Below are 22,673 nucleotides of genomic sequence, written 5' to 3' on the forward strand. Positions count from 1 at the left end.
GAGATGGCCCAAAGCCATCGGGCGAAGCCTCGTAATCTCCCAAACAACTCAGCATTCATGTTCGGTTGCGGGCCCGATCGGGCACCCTTGCCCGACCCGATCGGGATCGGGCGACTACCCCTTTACTCCGTTTGACGCATTTCTTCTTCTACGCAACCAATCTCCACTCATACACCCCATGAGCTTCATATAAGTCATATACCCAACATTACCTTCGTAGTTTATACGGATAAAAAAAAAGTACTTCACTACGCAAGTTTTAGTATGAGTTTAAGGTCGCATAAGAAGCTACTGTAAGATGTTCTCATTCAGCACATACTCCTTGGTAAATGGTAATTATGTAGGGACCATAAATTACCACAAAATTAAAGATGAGACTATATAGGCTTCTTTATCTAACTATTAAAAACAGATACAAGACATCATTGCACATCAGGATTTGAAGCATGAGGAATAGTAAGTGCTAACATAATTACAAAGATATAAAAATGTCAATACAGATAGATAGTGAATTTAATTGTGTAATCAGCCTGGGAGAAAGAATAATGATCAGTTTCAAACGCAGAGCTGATATTTTGAACACAAGGAATACTTATTTTAGGTAATACTATTCACTAGTGCATCATACAACAGAGGGGCGAGGGCCTTATTGAGGTGATGGCAAAATCTTCCCCGAGCATGTTCCGAATCCGACGTTGTACCCATTTCCCTGCACAGAGACCTCCAAAGTTAATATTTCTTCCAATAACAAGTGAAGATAGATAAGCTATGATAGTATGCCGACTCTTCATTTAACCCCAAATACGCAAATTGGTATGGATGTGTTATCAAGCCCTTCATAGCTCAGATCTCATGGAAAATGGAAAATCCAAATGGTGAATACTTGTTAAGTGACTGTTTTTTTTCATCTTAATTCTTTTATCTGAAGTCTGAACTTATTAGCCTTAATTATAACTAGAATGTAGTTATTTTAGTTGTAAAATTATCTTGGAAGTTGATACATTCTACAAATATTACTATTATTTGATTATTATTTTTACGTCTTTTATCTACTTATTTTTCCTAATCCTTTTTTTTTACAAGGTTTACAGAACAAATCCTTAGCATCAGTGAGCAGCTAATTAGGAATGTCCAAGTAACATACAGCATCACAGATGGGGAGCATATACTCTTAACATCAGACTTCCGGTGTGACTCCAATCTACACTGCCCATCATCAAGCTCCCAACTATACGTGACTAAGCTTCCCAAAACATCCGATACTTCTAGAAAAGGTTTTGAAAGTTCCTGATATTGGTCTTAGAGTACAAAATATTTACTCTTGCACTTAAAACTAGTAAGTTACAATCAAACGACTATGCATGCATTTCTGTGCATTGTCGAGAACATACTCTCTCTGTCTTGCAATACTTTTACCACTTTCCTTTAAAGTTGTCACTTGTCTCACAATACTTTATCCGTGTTTCTAAATAAATTGGCTCCACTTATTAGAATTCAGTTCTAACTAAAACCCACCATCTCCCGTAAATTAATATGAATATAATATTCGCTAGTTTTTTACTTTGAACCCCACTATCTACTTTTTTGGCGCACACATCTTTTATAAACTATGTGCCAAACGAAATGGTTCACGCGTTGGGACCGATGGAGTATGTGTCAAGACACCGAAAGATGATATTGACATGAAATGACCTCCACAAGTGTACAATTTCAAGATTTTTCCTATCAAATTTGAAGTTTTCAGAGCTATGCAAACTGTAGAGGTAAATCACCTTGCAAACACCAGTAAAGATGACCTCATCTCCATCTTCTAAGAATGTCCTTGATGTTCCATTCAAAGAAAGTGGCTTTTGTCCATTCCAAGTTTGCTCCAACAAACATCCAAGAGAATCAGGCTCCTGTCAGCAAATCAAGCAAAATAAAAAAAAAATCAGCCATTTGGTAAAACTACCAGCATCATGTTCCACCTCCTAGAAAGCTGTTTACAATCATGCCATAACAATCACTTACTGGACCACTTATTGTTCCAGTCCCAAGGAGATCACCAGGTCTTAAATTGCAACCATTAATTGTATGATGAGCAAGTTGTTGAGTCACTGTCCAGTATCTGAACCAAAAAGTGGAAATAAGTTGCAAGAACAAGAGAATCAGGTCAAGGAAGTACTATCGGTTTTGAAGAATACCATGCATAGTAGCAAGAAAAAACAATGTGGTTAATTAGTAGACAGCTAAAATTGGATAGCAACCGTAGATATATTGAACTGCCTTCCATTAGCTATAAAGTGTTGAAAAAATAAACAAATCGCATAATCTGCATTCGTCATATGCCTTTCCTGTTGTAAATAGCATGATTTATAGCATAAGCAATAGCTAATTCCAGACTAGCCAATCAGTACACCATAGTGCATGTTAAAATGGAGTCACCTTAAGAAGTTTGCTTGACTATAAAATCATATTATTCATTTTTTATATTTACCAGCTTCTTTAAGAAGGGCGACCTTTGGTGCTGTAGATTCTTCCGTAAAAATATTAAGAACCTTTAGGAATTATTAAGAATTGATCAAAATAAACTTACAGATGCCTGAAATTGCTCTTGGTCACTACACAGGGATCCTGCCCAGCAGGTTTGAGTTGAACCTTACAATATGAAAGTATGATGTCACCATAATTGAATGTAAAAGAGCCCAATACCAAGTATTTATCAGGACAATGTAAGGATACTGCAGAACTGAGGATTGGATTAATGTCACAATGAAAAAAAAATAAACAGCACCTACATCTTACCTCCAATTGTATATCATAATTATTGGATGTCTTCTCAGTCAGATATGGCATCGGAGGTGGGTCCTACAATTACAGAGCAGCTGTATCAAAACAATCAACTTTTTCATGGAAATTTGACACAAGCTCAATTTGAAGGCAAAAAGAACATGTAAATTTAGATGCCTGATGGCAAATAATCTACACATCTTCCTCAGATCTAGCTACTTAATTCAAACTTTTCCACAGACCAAATGGCCAAATCATCAGGTACCTGTTTCGGGGCATCACAAGCAAAAGGCCCAAGAGCATCTAGAGTTACAATCCATGGCGAGATAGTCGTACCTAAGAAAAACAGAAATGTTCCATTAATTCCAAAAACGCAAAGTCAAAGACTAACGAACTATTACAAAAAAAAAAAAAAAAACATACCAAAACTCTTCCCTAGGAAAGGTCCAAGAGGAACGTATTCCCAACCTTGAATGTCTCTAGCTGCGAAAACCATTTTCTAGTGGTTAAAGAATATTCCAAATTGACATAATAAAGCGTTTTGGTAGATAAAAATAATCCATAAAAACTAAAGTTAGGCAAATAGAGATTTACCACTCCAGTCATTCAACAGAACAAGCCCAAAGATGTGATCAGCAGCATTATTGACATCAATAGGTTTCCCCAGTTCATTTCCTGGACCAACTACAGCAGCCTGCAGCATCACGAAAATGCACATAGGCCAAGAAATATAAATTAGCATTTTGTAGACAGGGAAACAAGGAGTAAAAATTTTCCGCCACTTCACAGCCAAAAGGGACTCCGTAGTAGAATTGGTATCACTATGTACATTGTTATATTTCTGGCAACATCATTTAGGAAAAATTGGAGATGGGAGTGACAGTTTATACCATTTCTAGCTCAAAATCCAACTTCCGGGAAGGCCCAAAGTAAGGGGGGGAGTTGCCAGACGGAGGTCCCTGCCCCCTGCCAAAGAAAACATAATGATGAGTTTGAAAATATTGAAAAGATATTTATGAAATTTCATGAAGCTATAGGGAAAGATGCATAAGAGAGGAGGAGCTCATTCAAAATGTGCTGCTAGCTTATAATGGGATGTTGCAACAAATGCGAGAAATTAGCTCGTATTGAGAATGCAAATCAACATGGAACTTATGAGCGAAATGGAACAAGTTTAAGTACCACATTTCACAGATATCCTAGTAATAATTAAGAGACTTTTTTGTGCAGCAAAATCTATTACTTCAGCTATCGGCAGATCAATACATAAGAAGAAAATGAGCTGAGATACAACTTAAATCAGACCTTGGTCTCACAATATCCGTTCCAGAGATGACAACAGACGATGCACGCCCATGATATGCAATAGGAAGATAGTACCTGTGCAATAGTTATCCAACCATCATCATATGTACAACTTTAATCCAGCATTTCTTCAGGTATACTACACATGTCATACCAATTCAAATTAATTGCATTCTCTGGGCCTCGGAACATGATCCCACAATTCTTCGCATGATGCATAGATGAGAAGAAGTCCGTATAGTCTCCAATGGTCATAGGGACAAGCATCTCCACCTTGCTCTAAACAAAAGGGCTCAAAATATTTAAAAAGTTTATACGAGACAACAACCATTATCAGTCAATCTCAAAAATGCTATGTCACAAGAGCAGTGTACCATAGGGATCAGCGCTTTCTGCTTCAAGTTTGTGTTGTCACGCAATGTTGGCTCGCTTTCTGTGGCAAAATAAAAGTCAAAAACACATTTCGCTCAATAGATAAATTATTGGCATACAACATGCGGCAATTGTCCTTGATGTTGATAAAGTTAGGCCTCAATATACATTGATCGAATAGGCGTAGATGAAACAAGCATAGCAATCATATATACCAGATAGTAGCTTCTGAATTGTGGCACGTGCTTCCTTCCATGCAGGACGACCCATTTCCAGAAATTTATTAAGTGTGGGCTGCTTTCATAGCAAAATCACTAGATTAGGAGCTGTTCAGAAAATTTTCTTGAAAGCTAGACTAGCATTGATAGCAGTGGACTGAAGAAATTGATTGTTGACACGGTATTTGCATGTAACATTCGGACATGAGGTTTTAGACGACATCAAGATGTAGTGCATATCAGCAGAATATCTTTATATTTGATGATAGTTGAGAAATACTTCAATAAACAGAATTTTACTGAATATCTGAGAAATGACAAATTTTAATTTCAATCAGCTCAAATGCTGCAAATATAATAACATAGCACACATATTGTCAATGGCCATAGACACCAAGACAATTGATAGTTCCACTTATTTTCCTATGGGAACTTCGATAAATCCAAAATAATCAACACTCCTTCACAAATCCCACTAAAGATTACACTTCCAAATAATAATCGAGAAAGCAAATAAAAGTGAATTTGGCTCAATACTTTTCAATTTTCATTGGCAGGGTGTGCATTTCCGTCTGGAAAAGTAAGTGTTTTTACAGCAGATGCACATTAAGCAGTTGCACCAATATTTGTATTTCGCTTACAATAGCCTTTACAATCAAGCTGCAAATTCTTCAAGTTACAAAGACAGACGGCACAATCTGCAATTCACATTCATCCAAAGCCTCTACACACTCATGGCTAAAGACAAACACTGAACATTAGACGACGAGCTCAGAAGATATTTATAGCCTCACAAAAACTCTCCGTTGTATCCATATAGCTATAAAGACCAATTTTAGCTTCAATTAGATCACGTAAATCTGTGATGGTGTAGCTCAATGCCAACGCTTCAGTACACTGGATAATTCAAATTTAAAGCATCAAGATTGCTCCTCTCGTCCCCATACAGATCCGGAATATCTATAGATAATCTACAGAGAGAATGTGATGAAATAATAATGAGATCAGCAGGGTTCCAATTACTATCCACAACCCGGTGTTCAAGGTATGGACAACTCAAAATTAGCCTAGTCATAGTCATCAAGATCGCAAAAATCTTTAGCGAGATGGAATTCCTTTCAGTTTGCCAAGAACAAGGACAAAGTAACTTCAAGATCAAGATTGATATCGAGCTTCAACACTCTAATGAATGACAATTAAAAACAGCCCAAGGCACCTTAATGGGATTAATCACATTAGCATGAACTTCAACTTCTTTAACCCCACTATTTAAGGGAAAACTCATTCAGGCATCAAGATACATAGGTTCCAATTGGGGGAAACACCGCAAACACAGAGCTACTGACAGAAGTTGGAATCAATATGTGTGTACATTTCAAATCTATGTAACGCTTCCAATATGTTATTCTCAAATATCTTAGGTAGAGACTAAATGCCGTTTCATTTTCAAAATTATGTAATGTTTCCAATAGGCTATTCGCAGACATCCTGACAATAGGGAAAAAATTATGCTGACAACCAACATGTGTGTCCTCAAAGTCAAGGTGTGTTATCGGGGTGAAAACATCCCTCCATCACCTTGACAATAGACTTGTAACATCCACATTCTTTGTAGGAAGCAACGAAAGTATGTCCCCAAAAAATAATCAGGTAAACTGCTATCTATCTTTTTTAACTATTCCTCCACCCCCCCTTTTTGCAGTTTCCTGAACATCATCCTATTACAACCTTTCACCCCATTTTTCAGTTTATAAAGCATCATCTAACACCTAAACGCCAACGACGCATGATTTTGATGAAAAAACATCATCTAACACCTAAACGCCAACTACGCATGATTTTGATGAAAAAACACGAATAAATTGAACTGGATAACTTAGTTATTACTTATTAGTATGAAAAGCATCCTATTTATAACAACATCTCATGGACCAAAAACAACTCGAATTCTTAACAAATATAGTCTTCTAAACATTATCTCTTATGTGATCTAATAACATACTCCTTTCATTTCTTATTAGTTGACTCGTTTTTACCTCTCACACTATTCACACGATCAAATAAACTAGTCAAGTAGTCAACTATAAAGAAATGGAGGAACCACTATATTCCTAAATACTCTTTCATATTATCTACTAATATACTTCCTCCATTCTAAAATAGTGATAACATAGACGAGGCACAAAAATCAATGACAGGAGAAAGATGGATTGAACTCAACGCCAAATAAAATAATGTTGCATTAGTCGAAGCTTCCGAAAATGGTAAGTGTTATTTTCCTAATCTCTGTTATATATGGAAACTCTTACGGCATGTTTGGTTAGTGGTACTAAATTGTGATAATGGTAATAGTTTGTGAATTATGAGACATTCCAATGATAACATTCATGGTAATGAAACTTGATGTCAAAATATGCTTTTTTCTTTATAAATTTTCATTACCACCCAATACCACATTTTCAAGTCCTAATAGATTGTAATAAAATTTTAGGAAAAGAATAGATGTTTTGGTATAAAGTAGATTTACCATGAATGTTGACATGGGAATTTCTTCACTCATTTCCACTAGGTATCATTACCATTACCACTATTTAGTATCGCTAACCAACCAGGCCGTTGAGTACTTTGGTGTCCAACTTTTTTGACTAATATACCCCTAATTAAAAAAATTAGAACACCTAGCCTCTATGTTTAAAAAAAAAAATTAGATAAAACAAACTGCAAAAACAGTTACCACTCATATCTTTCAACTTCGCACGCAATAGCGTGCCTATAAGACTAGTTACTACTGATTTTTCCTAATTAGCAGTTTAGCACAATAACAATGACATCACATAATACTCTACTCTAATTTGAGTTTGTGCTCTAAGAAACCGCCTACTTTTAAATTAAAATTAGACAATGATAAGCCCAATATTAAAAAGAAAATTAGTCCTGTTTGGGCCCCTTCATGGGCCAACTCATGCTCGATGCAATTACTAAAATATCCCTATCTCTAGGGAACACAATTCTTCTCTATTGGGAGCTGACTATAATGCCTTCATTTATTGGAGGTCCTATCCTCTATAAATAGAGGTTGTCTCATCAGTCAAAGGTATTCAATTCTCACCTAACAAAACCAGAGCATCTCTCTCTAGACTGGATTACTTTCTCTCTCTACCTCAATCTCAACTGACTTGAGCGTCGGAGGGGCTTTCCTGGGAACACCCCCAGGCCAGTTTTTCCTTGTTTTGCAGGATTGGAGATTACGAGTCTTGGGATTCTAACCTAACTCGGGATTTGACTCTCACCTTAAACCTATTACTCTTTTGACTAGTTTCTAGGCAGAAACAGTTTGGCGCCGTCTGTGGGGATACTACATCTCAAAGTCACGTACCGAGAGCAACATGGCACCCCGAAGGAAAACCACCCGAGGCTCACTGTCTCGCCAGCCCACACCCCTCCAACCTCAACAACCTGTCTTGGTCGAATCCCTGGCCCTAGACGACGAGGGATCAGCCCCCCACGATGTCGAGCTCTCTGCACCACGGGACGACCCAGTCACAGTTACCATGGCCGACATTGAAAGGATAGCCCGACAGCTGTACGATATCATGCAAAGGAGTCTGCAGGAACTCGTAGCCGGGATCCCTCAGTTCAATCAAGGGGGAAACAAAGAGTTGACTCGGGGAGAATCTCGAGGCAGGGAGGATCCTCAAACTCACGTTCCTAACCGGGACGGGCAGCGAGTGAGGGGAGAAAGGTCCCGACAGGCTAACTCTCCAAGGACCCAGAACTCAGATGACAGGCGCATCATTGAGGAAAATGGGAGGCGCAGAGCGGAACAGGACGCTCAGGAAGAGCCAGCTCATTAGGAGGATGAGTAATCTACCTCTCGGGATAAGCAGAACAGCCTCAACTCTGAAGCTAATTTCCTCTAAATCCACCCGCCTCCACTCAAAGCGGAAAGGAGGATGCTCGGGAAGAAAAGGACCGAGAAGGTATTTCACATCACAAATCCCCGTAGAAAATGTGAAGGGACTCCCCTCGGATCCGACAAGCACAAATAAGAAAGATGCAACTCGGGCCCTCAACAGGTGCTCAGAATTCTTCCTAGATATCATCACGAATTACCCATCACTCGACACTTCAATGTCGAGCCGGCGGCACATAAGCCTATCGGCGAGAAATTAAGGAAGCAAAAGGAGAGGCTCCCTCCCAGGAGTCCACCAACAAACATCATAATGTGAACGCTCATTAATCAGAAGCTGAACCAACTTATCCAAAAAGGGCTAAGTATCGATTATTAGGACCTACTCGGCATCCGAGTAGCGTCGTTCCAACGAAGGAGACCTCCTCGGGCAGCTTGAAGTATCTCAACACCCAACTCGGGGTTACTATGGGGGTCTCATTGCCCCCGAGTTAGTGCACTAGCCTTCTCGACCTCAACAGGGGGCTCAACACTTAGCCTAAATTTGGCTAAGTATCTCAACACCCGACTCGGGATCATCATGGAGGTCTCATTGGCCCCCGAGTTGGTGCACTACCCTTCTCGACCTCAACAGGGGGCTCAACACTTAGCCTAAATTTGGCTAAGTAACTCAACACCCGACTCGGGATCATCATGGAGGTCTCATTGGCCCCCGAGTTGGTGCACTACCCTTCTCGACCTCAACAGGGGGCTCAACACTTGGCCTAAATTTGGCTAAGTATCTCAACACCCAACTCGGGTTTACTATGGGGGGCTTATTGGCCCCCGAGCTGGTGCATTATCCTTCCCGGCCTTGCCAGGGGGCTTAACACCCAACTAGGGATCATCAGAGCACCTCAAAAGAAGGCGAAATCTCAAACCCTTCCCCCCCTCCCGGGACCGACATGGTGCTCCAGACCAGGAATCTTTTTCAGGCTCCGCTAGACGATCGCTTCGGGAAGGAATGAGGCTACCCTATCCGTTCGTCCAGCGTGGGGCTAATTGCTTGAACCCATCAGCTGGTCCAATAAATCCATTCGATAGAGGGATGATGGAGTTGGTCATCCCCCCGAGTCAAGAACTTCTCCAATGGCATCCCCTCGGCCGGGGAGGAGCTCCCCGACTGACTGTCATTGTTCGAACAAATCAACCTCCTCGGGAAACATGGGGCTCATTATCCCCCCCCCCCCGAGTCGAGCATACATCTCGCGGTACCTCCTCGGCCATGCCAGGAGTACCCTATCACTTAGCAAAAATAGCTAAGTGCAAACAAATGAACCTCCTCGGGAAACATGGGCTCATTATCCCCCCGAGTCGAGAAACTCATCCATCGGCACCTCCTCGGTGATAAGAGGAGCGTCCTATTAACTTACCCGAAAAACGGCTAAGTATCGATAATTGGACCTACTCAGGATTCGAGTAGCGTCGTGAAACCTCCTCGAGAAACATGGAGCTCATTATTCCCCCGAGTCGAGCATACATCTCGCGGTACCTCCTCGGCCATGCCAGGTTTACCCTATCACTTGGCAAAAATGGCTAAGTGCAAACAAATGAACCTCCTCGGGAAACATGGGCTCATTATCCCCCGAGTCGAGAAACTCATCCATCGGACCTCCTCGGTGATAAGAGGAGCGTCCTATTAACTTACCCGAAAAACGGCTAAGTATCGATAATTGGACCTACTCGGGATTCGAGTAGCGTCGTGAAACCTCCTCGAGAAACATGGAGCTCATTAACCCCCCAAGTCGAGCATACACTTCGTGGTACCTCCTCGGCCATGCCAGGAGTACCCTATCACTTAGCGAAAATAGCTAAGTGCAAAACAAATCAACCTCATACTTAGCCAAATAATGGCTAAGTTCATTCATGACCAACTCTGGATTACATGGGAGGGGTCATTAACCCCCGAGTTGGGTACCCCTACTTGGTCAATCCAAGGGGCTCCCATACTTAGCCAAATAATGAGCTAAGTTCAATCATAGCCAACTCGGGATTGCATATGGAGGCTCATTAGCCCCCGAGTTGGGTACCCCTACTTGGTCAATCCAAGGGGCTCCCATACTTAGCCAAATAATAAGCTAAGTTCAATCATAACCAACTCGGAATTGCATATGGAGGCTCATCAGCCCCCGAGTTGGGTACCCCTACTTGGTCAATCCAAGGGGCTCTCATACTTAGCCAAATAATGGCTAAGTTCATTCAAGACCAACTCGGGATTGCATATGGAGACTCATTAGCCCCCGAGTTAGGTACCCCTACTTGGTCAATCCAAGGGGCTCCCATACTTAGCCAAATAATGAGCTAAGTTCAATCATAACCAAGTCGGGAAAAGTTTAGACTCATTAGCCTCGTACTTGTGTGTCGGGAAAAATTACCTTCTCAACTCGGGAGGAAGTTAGCCAAGCATTGGCTTCCCCGAGTGTTCGCGAGAGTCCCCCCTGGACTCGGGTGCATGAGATCCTCCTACTTCAACTCGGGTGCATGAGATCCTCCTACTTGGACTCGGGTGCATGAGACCCTCTTTGCAAATCTTCGGGCTCGGGAATTCATGAGATCTCTCTCCTCGGCCTATACAAGCGAGACCCCCGAGCTTGGTTAATACTAGCGTCGAATAGCTAACTCAAGGCATCATCAACCTCGGGAAACATGGGGCTCATTAGCCCTCCCGAGTCTAGAAACTCCTTCATCGGCACCTCCTCGGTCATAAGAGGAGCGCCCTATTAACTTAGCTGAAAAACGGCTAAGTATCGTTAATTGGACCTACTCGGGATCCGAGTAGCGTCGTGTGACCTCCTCGGGAAACATGGGGCTCATTAGCCTCCCGAGTCGAGAAACCCCCTCCATTGGTACCTCCCGACCATAAGAGGAGCGTCCTATTAACTTAGCCGAAAAACGGCTAAGTATTATTTAAAGGCACCCATTTGACAACCGAGTGATATTTTCTAATAACTTGGCTAAAAAGGCTAGGTATTAAAGTTGTCCTCGACCTCCTAGGGCTCTTGAACCCCTTCCTAGTTGAGTGAGTTACGTCTATTCACTTAGGACGTCAATTGACATTTATAATATAGGTGTCCCTCGACCTCATCAATTGTCACTCGGGTTAGAGGATGATCCTTGAACTGTTGAGTTGGAAAGCTAAAAAAAAAAAAAAGAAGTTAATAAAACCGAAGTACTCGAGAAATAAAGCTACTCGGGGTACTCTGGTGAAGGGTTGATGATTTCCCGACATGCCAAGAATATCAAATGTCACTCGGGAGTACTTCCATTAGCTCATGGCCTCATGGGTATCACTTTAGCTAATGGAAATTAAGGCTACTGTACTCTAGAATCAACCTACCTCGGTTTGTTTGCATGTGAAGATTCATCATCAGCACCATCAATTTTTTATATCTTCAAGATATTAGTGGCATGCTCTAGTGACACATGGCTATACATGGATGATGAAATATAATGCTCTAGTGTCAGCATTTACATATCAGTAACATTAATGCTCAGCCGGCATTCTGCAATCTCTCGAACAATTTCTCAAAGTCTAGCAGTATGTGGGAAATACAAATACCGAGTCCGTCCTTTCACCTACTCTGGTGCATTTTGTTTCAGGTGTCTAAACGACCCTACTCGGGTCAAACACTTTCACCATGTCGGTCCTCGTGTGAGTTACGTGAGCTTCTCGGTTTTATTTATCACGAGGGCCATTCACTAAAAAAAAAAATAATAATACCAGCAAGTCCTTGGCTATCTATCACGGTCGATCTAAAAGTACTTCATGGTTTTTTGATAAATGGCGAAGAGAATTCCAACAATTCCGCTCAACACATGATCTACATAAAATTTTATCTCACGTGTTGTGCGTGGGGCTAATTGTTTGGGCCCCTTCATGGGCCAACTCATGCTCGGTGAAATTACTAAAATATCCCTATCTCTAGAGAACACAATTCTTCTCTATTGGGAGCTGACTATAATCCCCTCATTTATTGGAGGTCCTATCCTCTATAAATAGAGGTTGTCTCATCAGTCAAAGGTATTCAATTCTCACCTAACAAAACCAGAACATCTCTCTCTAGACTGGATTACTTTCTCTCTCTACCTCAATCTCAACTGACTTGAGCGTCGGAGGGGCTTTCCTAGGAACACCCCCGGGCCAGTTTTTCCTTGTTTTGCAGGATTGGAGATTACGAGACTCGGGATTCTAACCTAACTCGGGATTTGACTCTCACCTTAAACCTATTACTCTTTTGACTAGTTTCTAGGCAGAAACAAGTCCAATAGTGACTAGGTTAATTTCTTTCGGCAACGAGTTTAGTGACCATGTCTAGTTTTATATTAAATTTAGACAATCTCTTTTAATAATTTTTGCTCTAATTTATATCTAACAAAAAATTGCAGCACATAAAGTCATAAACGAACAATATTTTTCAGTAGCAGGGAGAAAGATGTGAGAGAGAGAGGACCTGATTGAAGCAATCAGAACCGTTGAGAATTGGACCGGAGAATAAACCGGCGGAAGAAATTTCAGAAAGGTCAAGGACAAATTCGCCAATAGCAACTCCCGGTCGAGGAAGTGAACCGGATTCCGGCTTGAAAACTCCGTAAGGAAGGTTCTGGAGAGGGAAGTGAGATTCCGCCGAAACTTCGACGAAAGATTTCATCGCCATTTTTTCCGGCGAAGGAGAGAGAAATTGAAGGGTGGAAGAGCAAAGAGAGTGAGCAGAGTAAAGTAACGTAGTAAATGTTGGTACCTAAAAATGGCGGAAATGTAGAAATAAAAGGAGTATATTCGTATAACAAATTAACAATGAAGCAAAACAAGTGAGGTTGTTGGTGGATTTATTAGAAGATTGGTAGAATTTTCAGTAGATTTTGATCGATAGTTTTGGACTTTTTGTTGGTCGCATTTTTACAGCCGAGTTTGATGTATTTAAACAGAGACATTAATACATTATCGAACAAGAGTTGGTTCAAGCGCTAAGGAGCCTGATGTTGTTTAAGTAAAGTTTTTAGTTCGAGCTTCATCGTATGTAGAAATTCTCTAATGTAGTCAAAGCAAAGTTCCGGTAAATCGAGTGGGCAACAAAAAAAACATAGACAAAACAAAGTTAAACTCAAATATAGTATTAAAAAATTAACTTAAATAGTAAAGGCAATCAAGTTATAATTAAACCACCAGAAAAACATTGATTATAAGATTTAGTACATTTATGCTTAAAAAAGAAAAAAGGATATTACATTAATTAAATTATCTTATCAATCAATTCACAAACACAATGGAAAATTCAACCAATTAAAAAAGTTAAATGATTATTTTAACACAAAAGACAATGTTCATAAAACATAAGAAATCCTACAATAATTTACTAAACATTCTTTTATCGCTCATCAAGTTTAATTTAAAAACTTGAAAGAAAGAATATAAGTTTAAAAAATTAATAAAAGAATGGTTAAATGATAGAGGCTTAACCTACGAAATTTAGCGAAAAAGATATCTTATGTAGTTATGTCCAAAATTTACCTCTGTTTATGCCAAAAAGGCTAGAATTTATGTTTGACAAAAAAAAAATCAGACATGCATCGCCTGCTGAATCTGCTAGTTATGTAATATTGTAACAAATGATCCATAATTTTGGTATGAACTATAGTTTAGGCTAAGTAGGGGATCCTTCTCTTATTTTTAGTTTTTTGTGGGTAAATATTTTTTTGCTTTAATCAAAAAACAAAAAATTCAAAAGAGATTGTGTTGACCCTTAAGTTTTGAAGATGACCTAACTACAAAAGACATAGTATATTTTATTTATGTTGATTGCAAGGTAATTCATGCTCGAGCTAAGAGAATACTTGATTGAAGATTAAAGCGGAGAATTAATCAAGATCGAAGTAAAGATGTTCGAGAAATTGAAGAATCAAGCATGGAATGAAGATTAGAATACATTAGGGTATTTATTAATCTTCTTGTTAAGGTTGAGTAATAGCTTTATTAAGTTCGTGGTGAATTCTCAAAGGAACTTGGTTCTGTTCCATGAAAGGAACAGACCTGGCACTATAGGAACAAGACTTAATAATTAGGAAACAAGACTTAAAACTAATTTAATTAGGAACTTCTAAGTGACTAAATATTGTGCGCCTAAGATAATTGTGTGCCCAATATAGTTGTTAGAGTTTTTAGGGATATTTTGACTAAGATCCATAATTTTAGGAAGTTAGTTTAAGTTTGTTAGGAAAAGACTTTAAATAGATTTTCTGATTTTAAAAATAACTGATTTTCAAATCTTATCTTTTTAAAATATATTTATCTTTTATATTTTATTTAAAAGATTTAGTTTTCGAAAATATATTATTTCCAGTTTTTAAAATGTTTCGGATATTTTGAAATACAAAAACTGTTTTCCGGTTTTTATAAAAGATATTGAAAAAGATATTTTTTCCTAAAAACTAGCTAAAGGATTTTTATTTATTTATTTCCTAAATTCTAGATTACACGCCTAAGGTTTACTGCTACATGTTTATGTAGTTAGTGGATTTAGTGGCTTAAGTTAATTATTCTCCAAGTATTTAATTAAATTAAATAAGATTAATTATTCTCCAAGTTTGCAAAACCACGTAATATGTTACTGCTTCTATGAAGTGAAGTGGTGGATTAGTGGATGCTTTACATGACATGGAATAATTAATTTAATTTAATTAATTAATTAAACATCATGAAGAACATGTGATAATGGTCTAAGTTAGTGGAAATCATGTCTTGTCTTAATGGTCTATAAATAGGCGCCTAATTCATTTGAGTAAAAGTGTGTCTGACTTAGTTAATTTGTCTTAAGTTATCTAAAGTGTCAGTGCCTTTCCTTAAGAGAATTCATACTTACATTAATCGAGTTTTTATTACTCTTCCATTGTTTTCAAAGTGTATTTTTGAGAAAAAGGGTTTGAGTGAACTCTTGTAAGTGTGAGAAAGCTTTGAGTGAAACAAGAAAAAGAGCGAGAAAGAGAAAGGAACTTCGAGTGAAGTTTGAGAGAAAACGTCAGTTGTTGGGAACTGTCGTTGGGAACTTGAGTTGAGTGACTTAAGTTGAGAATCGAGAGAAAAGTAATAGGTTGTAATCAGAGTTGTTTTGGCCTATTATAGTGGAAAGTTGTTTAAAATCCCTTGTGGTCGAAGTTGTTTCTTCCTACTACTAGGCCTAGGAAGTTTTTCCTCGTAAAATCTCTCGTGTTCCCATTGTTTGTTCCCAAGTTTACTTTTAATTCCGCAAAAAGTAGTACTTATTCTCTCACTATAATTCACCCCCCCTCTTATAGTGCTCATATTATACAACAGATTGTATGTATTGTTGCTTAGATAAATTAGTTAAGTTAACATCTCATTTAAAGGTCTATCATATGAAAATTGAAGGTGCTAATTTTAAATTTTTAAAAAGAAATTTAGAGAAACTTTTCAAGTTTAGATAATATGACTATATGAATGAAGACACTGAGCTATTTTTTCTAGTGCACAATATTACTAAGTCATTTTATCGCTAATGTAAGCGATTTAGCTTCTTCTCGTTCGTACCTTGGAATTAAGGATTTTCTCCATTTTTTTTTTGTTTTTGGTTAGATAAGGGATTTAAAAAAGAAATTAAGATGGAAATGAGTTTTTCATCTTTCTATATAAACATTTTCCTCCATTCTTTTTTTCTAACAACTCCATTTTCCACTTATATATGTGTGTGTGTGTGTGTGTGTGTGTGTGTGTGTGTGTGTGTGTGTGTGTGTGTGTGTGTGTGTGTGTGTGTGTGTGTGTGTGTGTGTGTGTGTGTTGTGTGTTGTGTGTGTTGTGTGTGTTGTGTGTGTGTGTGTGTGTGTGTGTGTGTGTGTGTGTGTGTGTGTGTGTGTGTGTGAGACACCAAGGTTTATATGCTTGCAATTTGTACTCGTTTATATGTTGTTATTTAGTAATACACTAAGTGGAAAAAGACTTATATATATGGTCATTTTAATAGTAAGACTATGGAGATGTTAAAATATAAATAAACGCATCGGCACAACCTATGCAGCAACATCATCTAAACCTAAATACAAAAAAACTCCACCAGACTGGGGGTTATGGGTTGTGGAATAAGAAGCAACGCCGAGTATAGAATAGTCCTTAAAGGCTATTATATATCATATACACGACCTTTCCATGGCATAATGATGAAAATATACGAAGTTATAGGAGAAATATTTGAATTAAAATATAGGCTTCATAACATCAGATAAAAACATGTTACTATGTACATGTTGGAGTAAAAAATATATCGAAAAACACTCCTCAAAAGAAAAGCATGAAAATCTAAAATTCACACTAATATTGGAGTTAGTATTTCTAACTCCCAAGAGAAACCCCAGCAAAATCACCGTGAATTCATTAAAAGCACGTATATCAACTCAAAATAAGTTCCAAGCCTACACAATTGAGGTTACAACTTACAAGACTTACCTCTAGAATCCTTCAGAGATTAGGCGTCAAAACTAAATTAGGATGTAAGGAAAGTCATTTGCAATTATTACGAGTCAGGTGACATCATATAAGACACAAGGGGAAACATAACCATGTTAGAAGGCCCCAAGACATGGTTTGGAATAATCTATATATATATTTAAAGTAGGATCCTTGATGCCACATGTCGTTCTGTTATCGATTTCAATCCTACGTGGCATGACGTGGCATGCTCCTTTGTTCAGTATTTTTTTCGAGCTCAATGAGGGTGTCCACGTGTCACACGGTTCAAAGAATATGTAATTGGCGTCAATCAAGGATTTAAATATATGTGATCTACATAATTAAGGAAACGTTTATTGGAATAACGTCATGTGTGTCAAGCAAGTTGCACGTGAAAATTAGGAAAAAAAAAATATCAATCACGATCTTAATTGAGAGATTTTCGCATAAATTATGGAATCAAAGGAAATCTGAATATGAATAACAGTATTATGGAAACAAAAAAATATCGAATCAATTTGGAATAAACATGTTTAATTGATAATCAACATCATTTATTAAAGGAACAAATTTACATTTCTATAATAAAAAAAAATTTAAAATGGTATAATGGCCATATGTAGTATAAATATCAGATTCTTTGGCTTTGTCTCACCACACACCAAACCATAACTTCCAAATGGCGTTTTAGGATGGTCAGGCACTATAAAAGTTTGTTCGATTTTTTCATGCGTTTTTATATTTTCACAAAATATTAAATAGAAACCAATCTAATAACCATAAACGTGATATGTCCGTAATTGAAGATGTAATTCATGAAGTCCCATGTGAAAATCAATGCGCCTCAATTGAAGCTACATGGCATCCGAAATTGGCACATTCTAATTTTTTTATGTTGATGCAATGGTGTTAACACTATTTCGTTCGGGTCGTCTTTGAGTCATAAGGTATCAAAAGAATTCACGCATGATATATGTTATGATTCGCCTATATGGGATACTATTGAAGACGTTACTTCATCAAAACCTCGGTTTAGGGTACACTTGGATTGTGATAACATGATGTTGTACTACCTACACACTGTTCCTCCAAGGATTCATAAAGTGTGCGATGAGTGTTTCGAAGAATTGAATTTGGTCGACGGAAGAGCTCTTCTTCAATTAAGTAGAAATAAAACTTTATTGTATTATTGTGCAAGGACTATTTAGCAATTTTTTTACATACTCTTTTATATTAATGTAGTATGTTAATTCTCTTAGTTGAATTACAAAATAAGTCCAATTAGAGTTGTATTTTTTTTTTCATTCTTAATATAAATATATACGTGTTTAATACATGTATGTTAATTCTCTTGTGATAACATTAATGTAGTCATATTAATATAAAAAAAAAACTCATGGTTGGTGATTAATACATGTAATAAATTCAAGCTTTTAAATACCAACCAATGCATGCAAGCCATTAAATATTATCTACCACCTAATGCATGCAATACATTAAATGATAAATTTTTTGCCTATATAATAGATTGCAAAAATCCGGTTTTTTCAACCCCTCTTGCTTCCAATCCATCAAAATCGGTTTTAAAAATCAAAGCTAATTATCCTTCAAATTTCTCAAAAACAACTTATTTCATTAAATGGATCCTAGAGTTGCAAAACATGTCAATGATATTAACGAGTCTATGTATGAATTTTTTGAAGCATGGTCTGCCATTGATGAGGAGATTTCGAAATCTCTAAAAGCACTAGAGAAATTAGATGATGAAGATGAAGTGGAAACCATGGGTTATGTTGGTATGATTATCTCCTTTCGTAATAAGATTGAACTTGCAACAATAGAAGCAAAGGAAAGAGTTCAGTATTTGGATTCCCTAATAAATGATTAATGTACTTAAACGTGTTCAACGATTGGGGATGAAAAGCTGAGGTTATGTCTTCAAGAAAAAAAAGTATTCAAGTTTAGGTGGTGTTATTCAAGTTTATCTCATGTATTGTTTGCATTTCCGTATTAACTATGTATTCCATATCTCTTTTTATTTTTGATGGTCATGAATTTTGTTTATTACAGCAAAAGTCTTGCATTACATGACTAAATTAATTAAGTGAAATTTCATAGTAATTAATTTTAAATATGTACTATGTGTATCTCTTTAGTTATCATTGTCGTTAATTAAGTTCAATAAAGAAAAAGAAATTATCACGATTTTTTTTTTCTGGATCTATAAATAAAACGTGACTACAAATTAAAATCTAACGTAATCAGTTTTTATATTTCGATCTAACAATGAACATATCTTATTACCTTTTTCCGGATCTTATTACCTTTTAACAATAAAGAAAAAGAAATTATCAAGATTTTGATTTGATTTACCTTTTAATATATTTATTCGTTACCAAACATAAGCATTAAAACACTAATTACGAACATTTATATTTAGCAATTTTGAAACGAAATATTCCAGTAATTTTTTTTTTGATTGATTCCGAAATTAAGTGATTTCAATCAACACATACTTTTTTCTTATATATATTGAACATACAAAAAAGTTGTTTTATTCTCTTTTGTGAAATGGATCCTCATGTGAATAAGGTGCGAAAAAATGAGTTAACACTATTAAATTCTTTGATGAGGCAAGTTCGCGTTCAAAATAAGGAAATAGGTATATATATATATACTCCATATTATTATTTCCACACGTATTTTTTTAAACCTTACTTTTTTACATTCTGTTAAAACATTGTAGCCTAAATAAATCCTTTTTCTATTTTTTATCACATTGTAGTTCTAAAAAACATAAAAATTGTTACATGAAGCCCTAAGTAAATAAGAAATCGTTTCATTGTAGGTTAAATAATCAATTTTTCGATTTTTCATCACAGTATAGCAATTTTCGCCTCTTTGTTCTGTTTGATTTTTTCTTTATTTTTGTCCACGTTTAGTATTATTAGTATCATAAATTTATATGCATGTCAAATAGACAATATTCGTAAATGTGTAATTCTAAAAAAATGACATGTTAGGTGTTGTTGGAGTACTCATCTATATGGGACGTGTTCAATCAAAAATTAATCAACAAAGCAAAAAACAATATATCATACTAATTGACAAGAGGTAATTTTATAATTTCGTGATTTATATTACATGTAATTGTAGTTATTTTCGTTTTTCTTGCCATAATTAATATATTGATTCATTGTTTCTACTTATATCAGTTATACTGCTATGAAACTATGTGTTGTCGACAATTTTTTTGACCATTTACAACAATTAAGTTCTGACCTATTACAAGACGCTGTGGTTGTTTTAGCAAGAGGATTGGTTTTGAAAAATGACGACGGTAAGCATGAAAATTGTATTATTTAGGTAACATATGTTCAAATTCTGTATTTGAATTACGTATGTATTTTTACTACATTTCATAGGCATTTATTTGCAATCTGTTGAAAACACACAAATCATGATCAATCCTAGGACAAAGATTGCAAGCAAACTAAAACAGTGGTAAGCTACTATGTATACTTACATGCGATTTGATCATTTTTTCAACCATGCGCAACTTAACGTGTTCTCTTAAATACATGTTTTGATTGGGTTAATTAGGTTTCGTAACGATCAATTTGTCCGACACAAGACACTATGGATAAATAAGACTTCTCTTCCGCTCAATAGATTACTATGCATCTCGAATTCAATGCGTTTATCCATTTCTGAGTTTCACAAATACAACGGAGTACGTCGTATCTGATATTTACTTTATAATATCTTAAATTCGTTTGTTTATATTTATATAGATATGTAAATTAAATTCATTCTTTCATTGTAGGGATGCAAGTGTAGGGTTGTTGGGAGAATAGATGATATTAATAAAGTCAATAGTTCGAATTCCGTATTCATGCATATCAAAATAAAGGATATAAGTGGGTCATTAAGTGTTGGACTATCTCACAAGCAAATATGTTTTATATTACAATTGTCCACTCTCGATCTACCAAAAGAACTGAAGAGGTATGTATGTTAATATTATAATCTTCTATGATACAACTACAACTTTGTAATATAAATTTCGCATTATCGCTAATAATTGTTTTTTGTAGGTTAAATACATGGACAACATACGGACCAAACTGTTCTCTCATATTGGAGATGCATATGTTTTCGTACTTGAAGCGACATTGCTATGTTTTAAATCTAAAGTTCATAAAGTTGTGGATGTTACACACGTTTACTGGGCGGAAGAGTGTGCTTATCAATTTACTTGCAAGTTGCCTACTTATAGCAAACAAATGGATCACAAAATATAAATCTTTTCTATATTTTATTTGTTATTTTAATTTTCTTAGTTACAAAGTGTTTCAATTATAATGTAAGTTTACTACTTTTTGTTATGCGTTATTAATTATATAATTCGAGCACTTTGTTTATGTCTTAAATCATAATAGAATGAAAAGTTAATAACCAATAAAGCATCATATCTATATATATATTATATGTAATCGTATTTATATATTCCATTTATAAATTTGATTTATTACCAAACACTTAAAATAATAAACTAAGTTAGTGAATAATTAATATTGGACGTATATATAAAACAACCATATACAATTATTAGTCACGTTCTTAATAAAAAAAAATAGTAACTGGCGTCAATTTTGTAATTGAATTTAGAAAAAATTTCCTATATTACATAGTGCACTAATTGGGTAGTTTTATATTTGACAGTTACGAAATTTTGGTAGGTGTTGCCAATAAGTAGTGACTTTCCATTTTGTCAAATATTATTGCCAAAAGACACAACCATTTATAATAATGTATATATATAATATATATACAGATTTATATATTCCGGTTAGAAAATTGATGAATCCAAACGTTTACATTAATACTGCCGCCTGTTTTTTACAAAAAATAAAAACCGATTTTGAATTTTTTTTTTGAATTTCCTAATAATCTATATTATTAAAATAGCATTAATTGGCATATACATAGATATTTGGCAGTTACGAAATGTTGCTATGATTAGATTTTAATTTCTGACTTTCCATTGTCTCAAATATTATTCCCAAAAGACACATCTTTTCATTTTCTCTAAGCATGCCTTTTTTATGAATGTTATATATATATATATATATATATATCTAAATATACATGCATAGTTTTTACATTTCATTTAACCAAAATACACCCTCCAAATTAAAATTTCGATTTTTTCATTCTCACACTCTCTAACATGGGATTCCCAAATGCAAAGAAGCCTAACATTGTTCATTCCCTTCCTACTGAAATTATTATTGAAATTCTTTCACGCGTTGGTGCTGCAAATGCTCCTGATTTATTTGCATGCAGAATGACGTGAGTTTTATATTTATATATTTCTTTTGTTTTTACGAGATTTAAATTTCACATTTACATCTTATGAAATTAATTTATTTTCAGTTGCAAGGCTATTAATAAACTTTCACACGATGGGAAGATATATAAGAAGGTTTCTTTTGAACACCTTTACATGCGTTCAATGCGTAATGATGAAAATAAAGCAAAGTTTTTTGATTTGTGCTTGGAATACAAGAACCAGAAGCACTTTTGCGTTATGGCATGGTAA

General features: G+C 36.2%; 2 protein-coding genes across 2 annotated transcripts; one reads left to right on the forward strand and one right to left on the reverse strand.

Annotated features, from left to right (window-relative positions):
* Positions 1–438: 438 nt before the first annotated feature.
* LOC104900901 (fumarylacetoacetase) lies at positions 439–13,518 on the reverse strand. Its single transcript, XM_010688433.3, has 14 exons — positions 13,065–13,518; positions 4,662–4,740; positions 4,449–4,507; positions 4,229–4,353; positions 4,075–4,149; positions 3,660–3,735; positions 3,364–3,463; positions 3,193–3,252; positions 3,035–3,105; positions 2,785–2,847; positions 2,576–2,637; positions 2,011–2,107; positions 1,773–1,898; positions 439–709 (listed from the first exon to the last, which is right to left on the reverse strand). The coding sequence occupies exons 1-14, from the start codon at positions 13,266–13,268 to the stop codon at positions 647–649; spliced, it is 1,260 nt and encodes a 419-aa protein (XP_010686735.1). The 5' UTR covers positions 13,269–13,518; the 3' UTR covers positions 439–646.
* A 4,855-nt stretch (positions 13,519–18,373) lies between these two features.
* On the forward strand, positions 18,374–22,673 carry LOC125492630 (uncharacterized). Its single transcript, XM_057391405.1, has 7 exons — positions 18,374–18,864; positions 20,092–20,182; positions 20,284–20,408; positions 20,494–20,572; positions 20,672–20,801; positions 20,895–21,076; positions 22,508–22,673. The coding sequence occupies exons 1-7, from the start codon at positions 18,708–18,710 to the stop codon at positions 22,671–22,673; spliced, it is 930 nt and encodes a 309-aa protein (XP_057247388.1). The 5' UTR covers positions 18,374–18,707.

The sequence above is a fragment of the Beta vulgaris genome, chromosome 8 (genome assembly GCF_026745355.1).
Source record: "Beta vulgaris subsp. vulgaris cultivar EL10 chromosome 8, EL10.2, whole genome shotgun sequence".
Lineage (NCBI taxonomy): Eukaryota > Viridiplantae > Streptophyta > Magnoliopsida > Caryophyllales > Amaranthaceae > Beta > Beta vulgaris.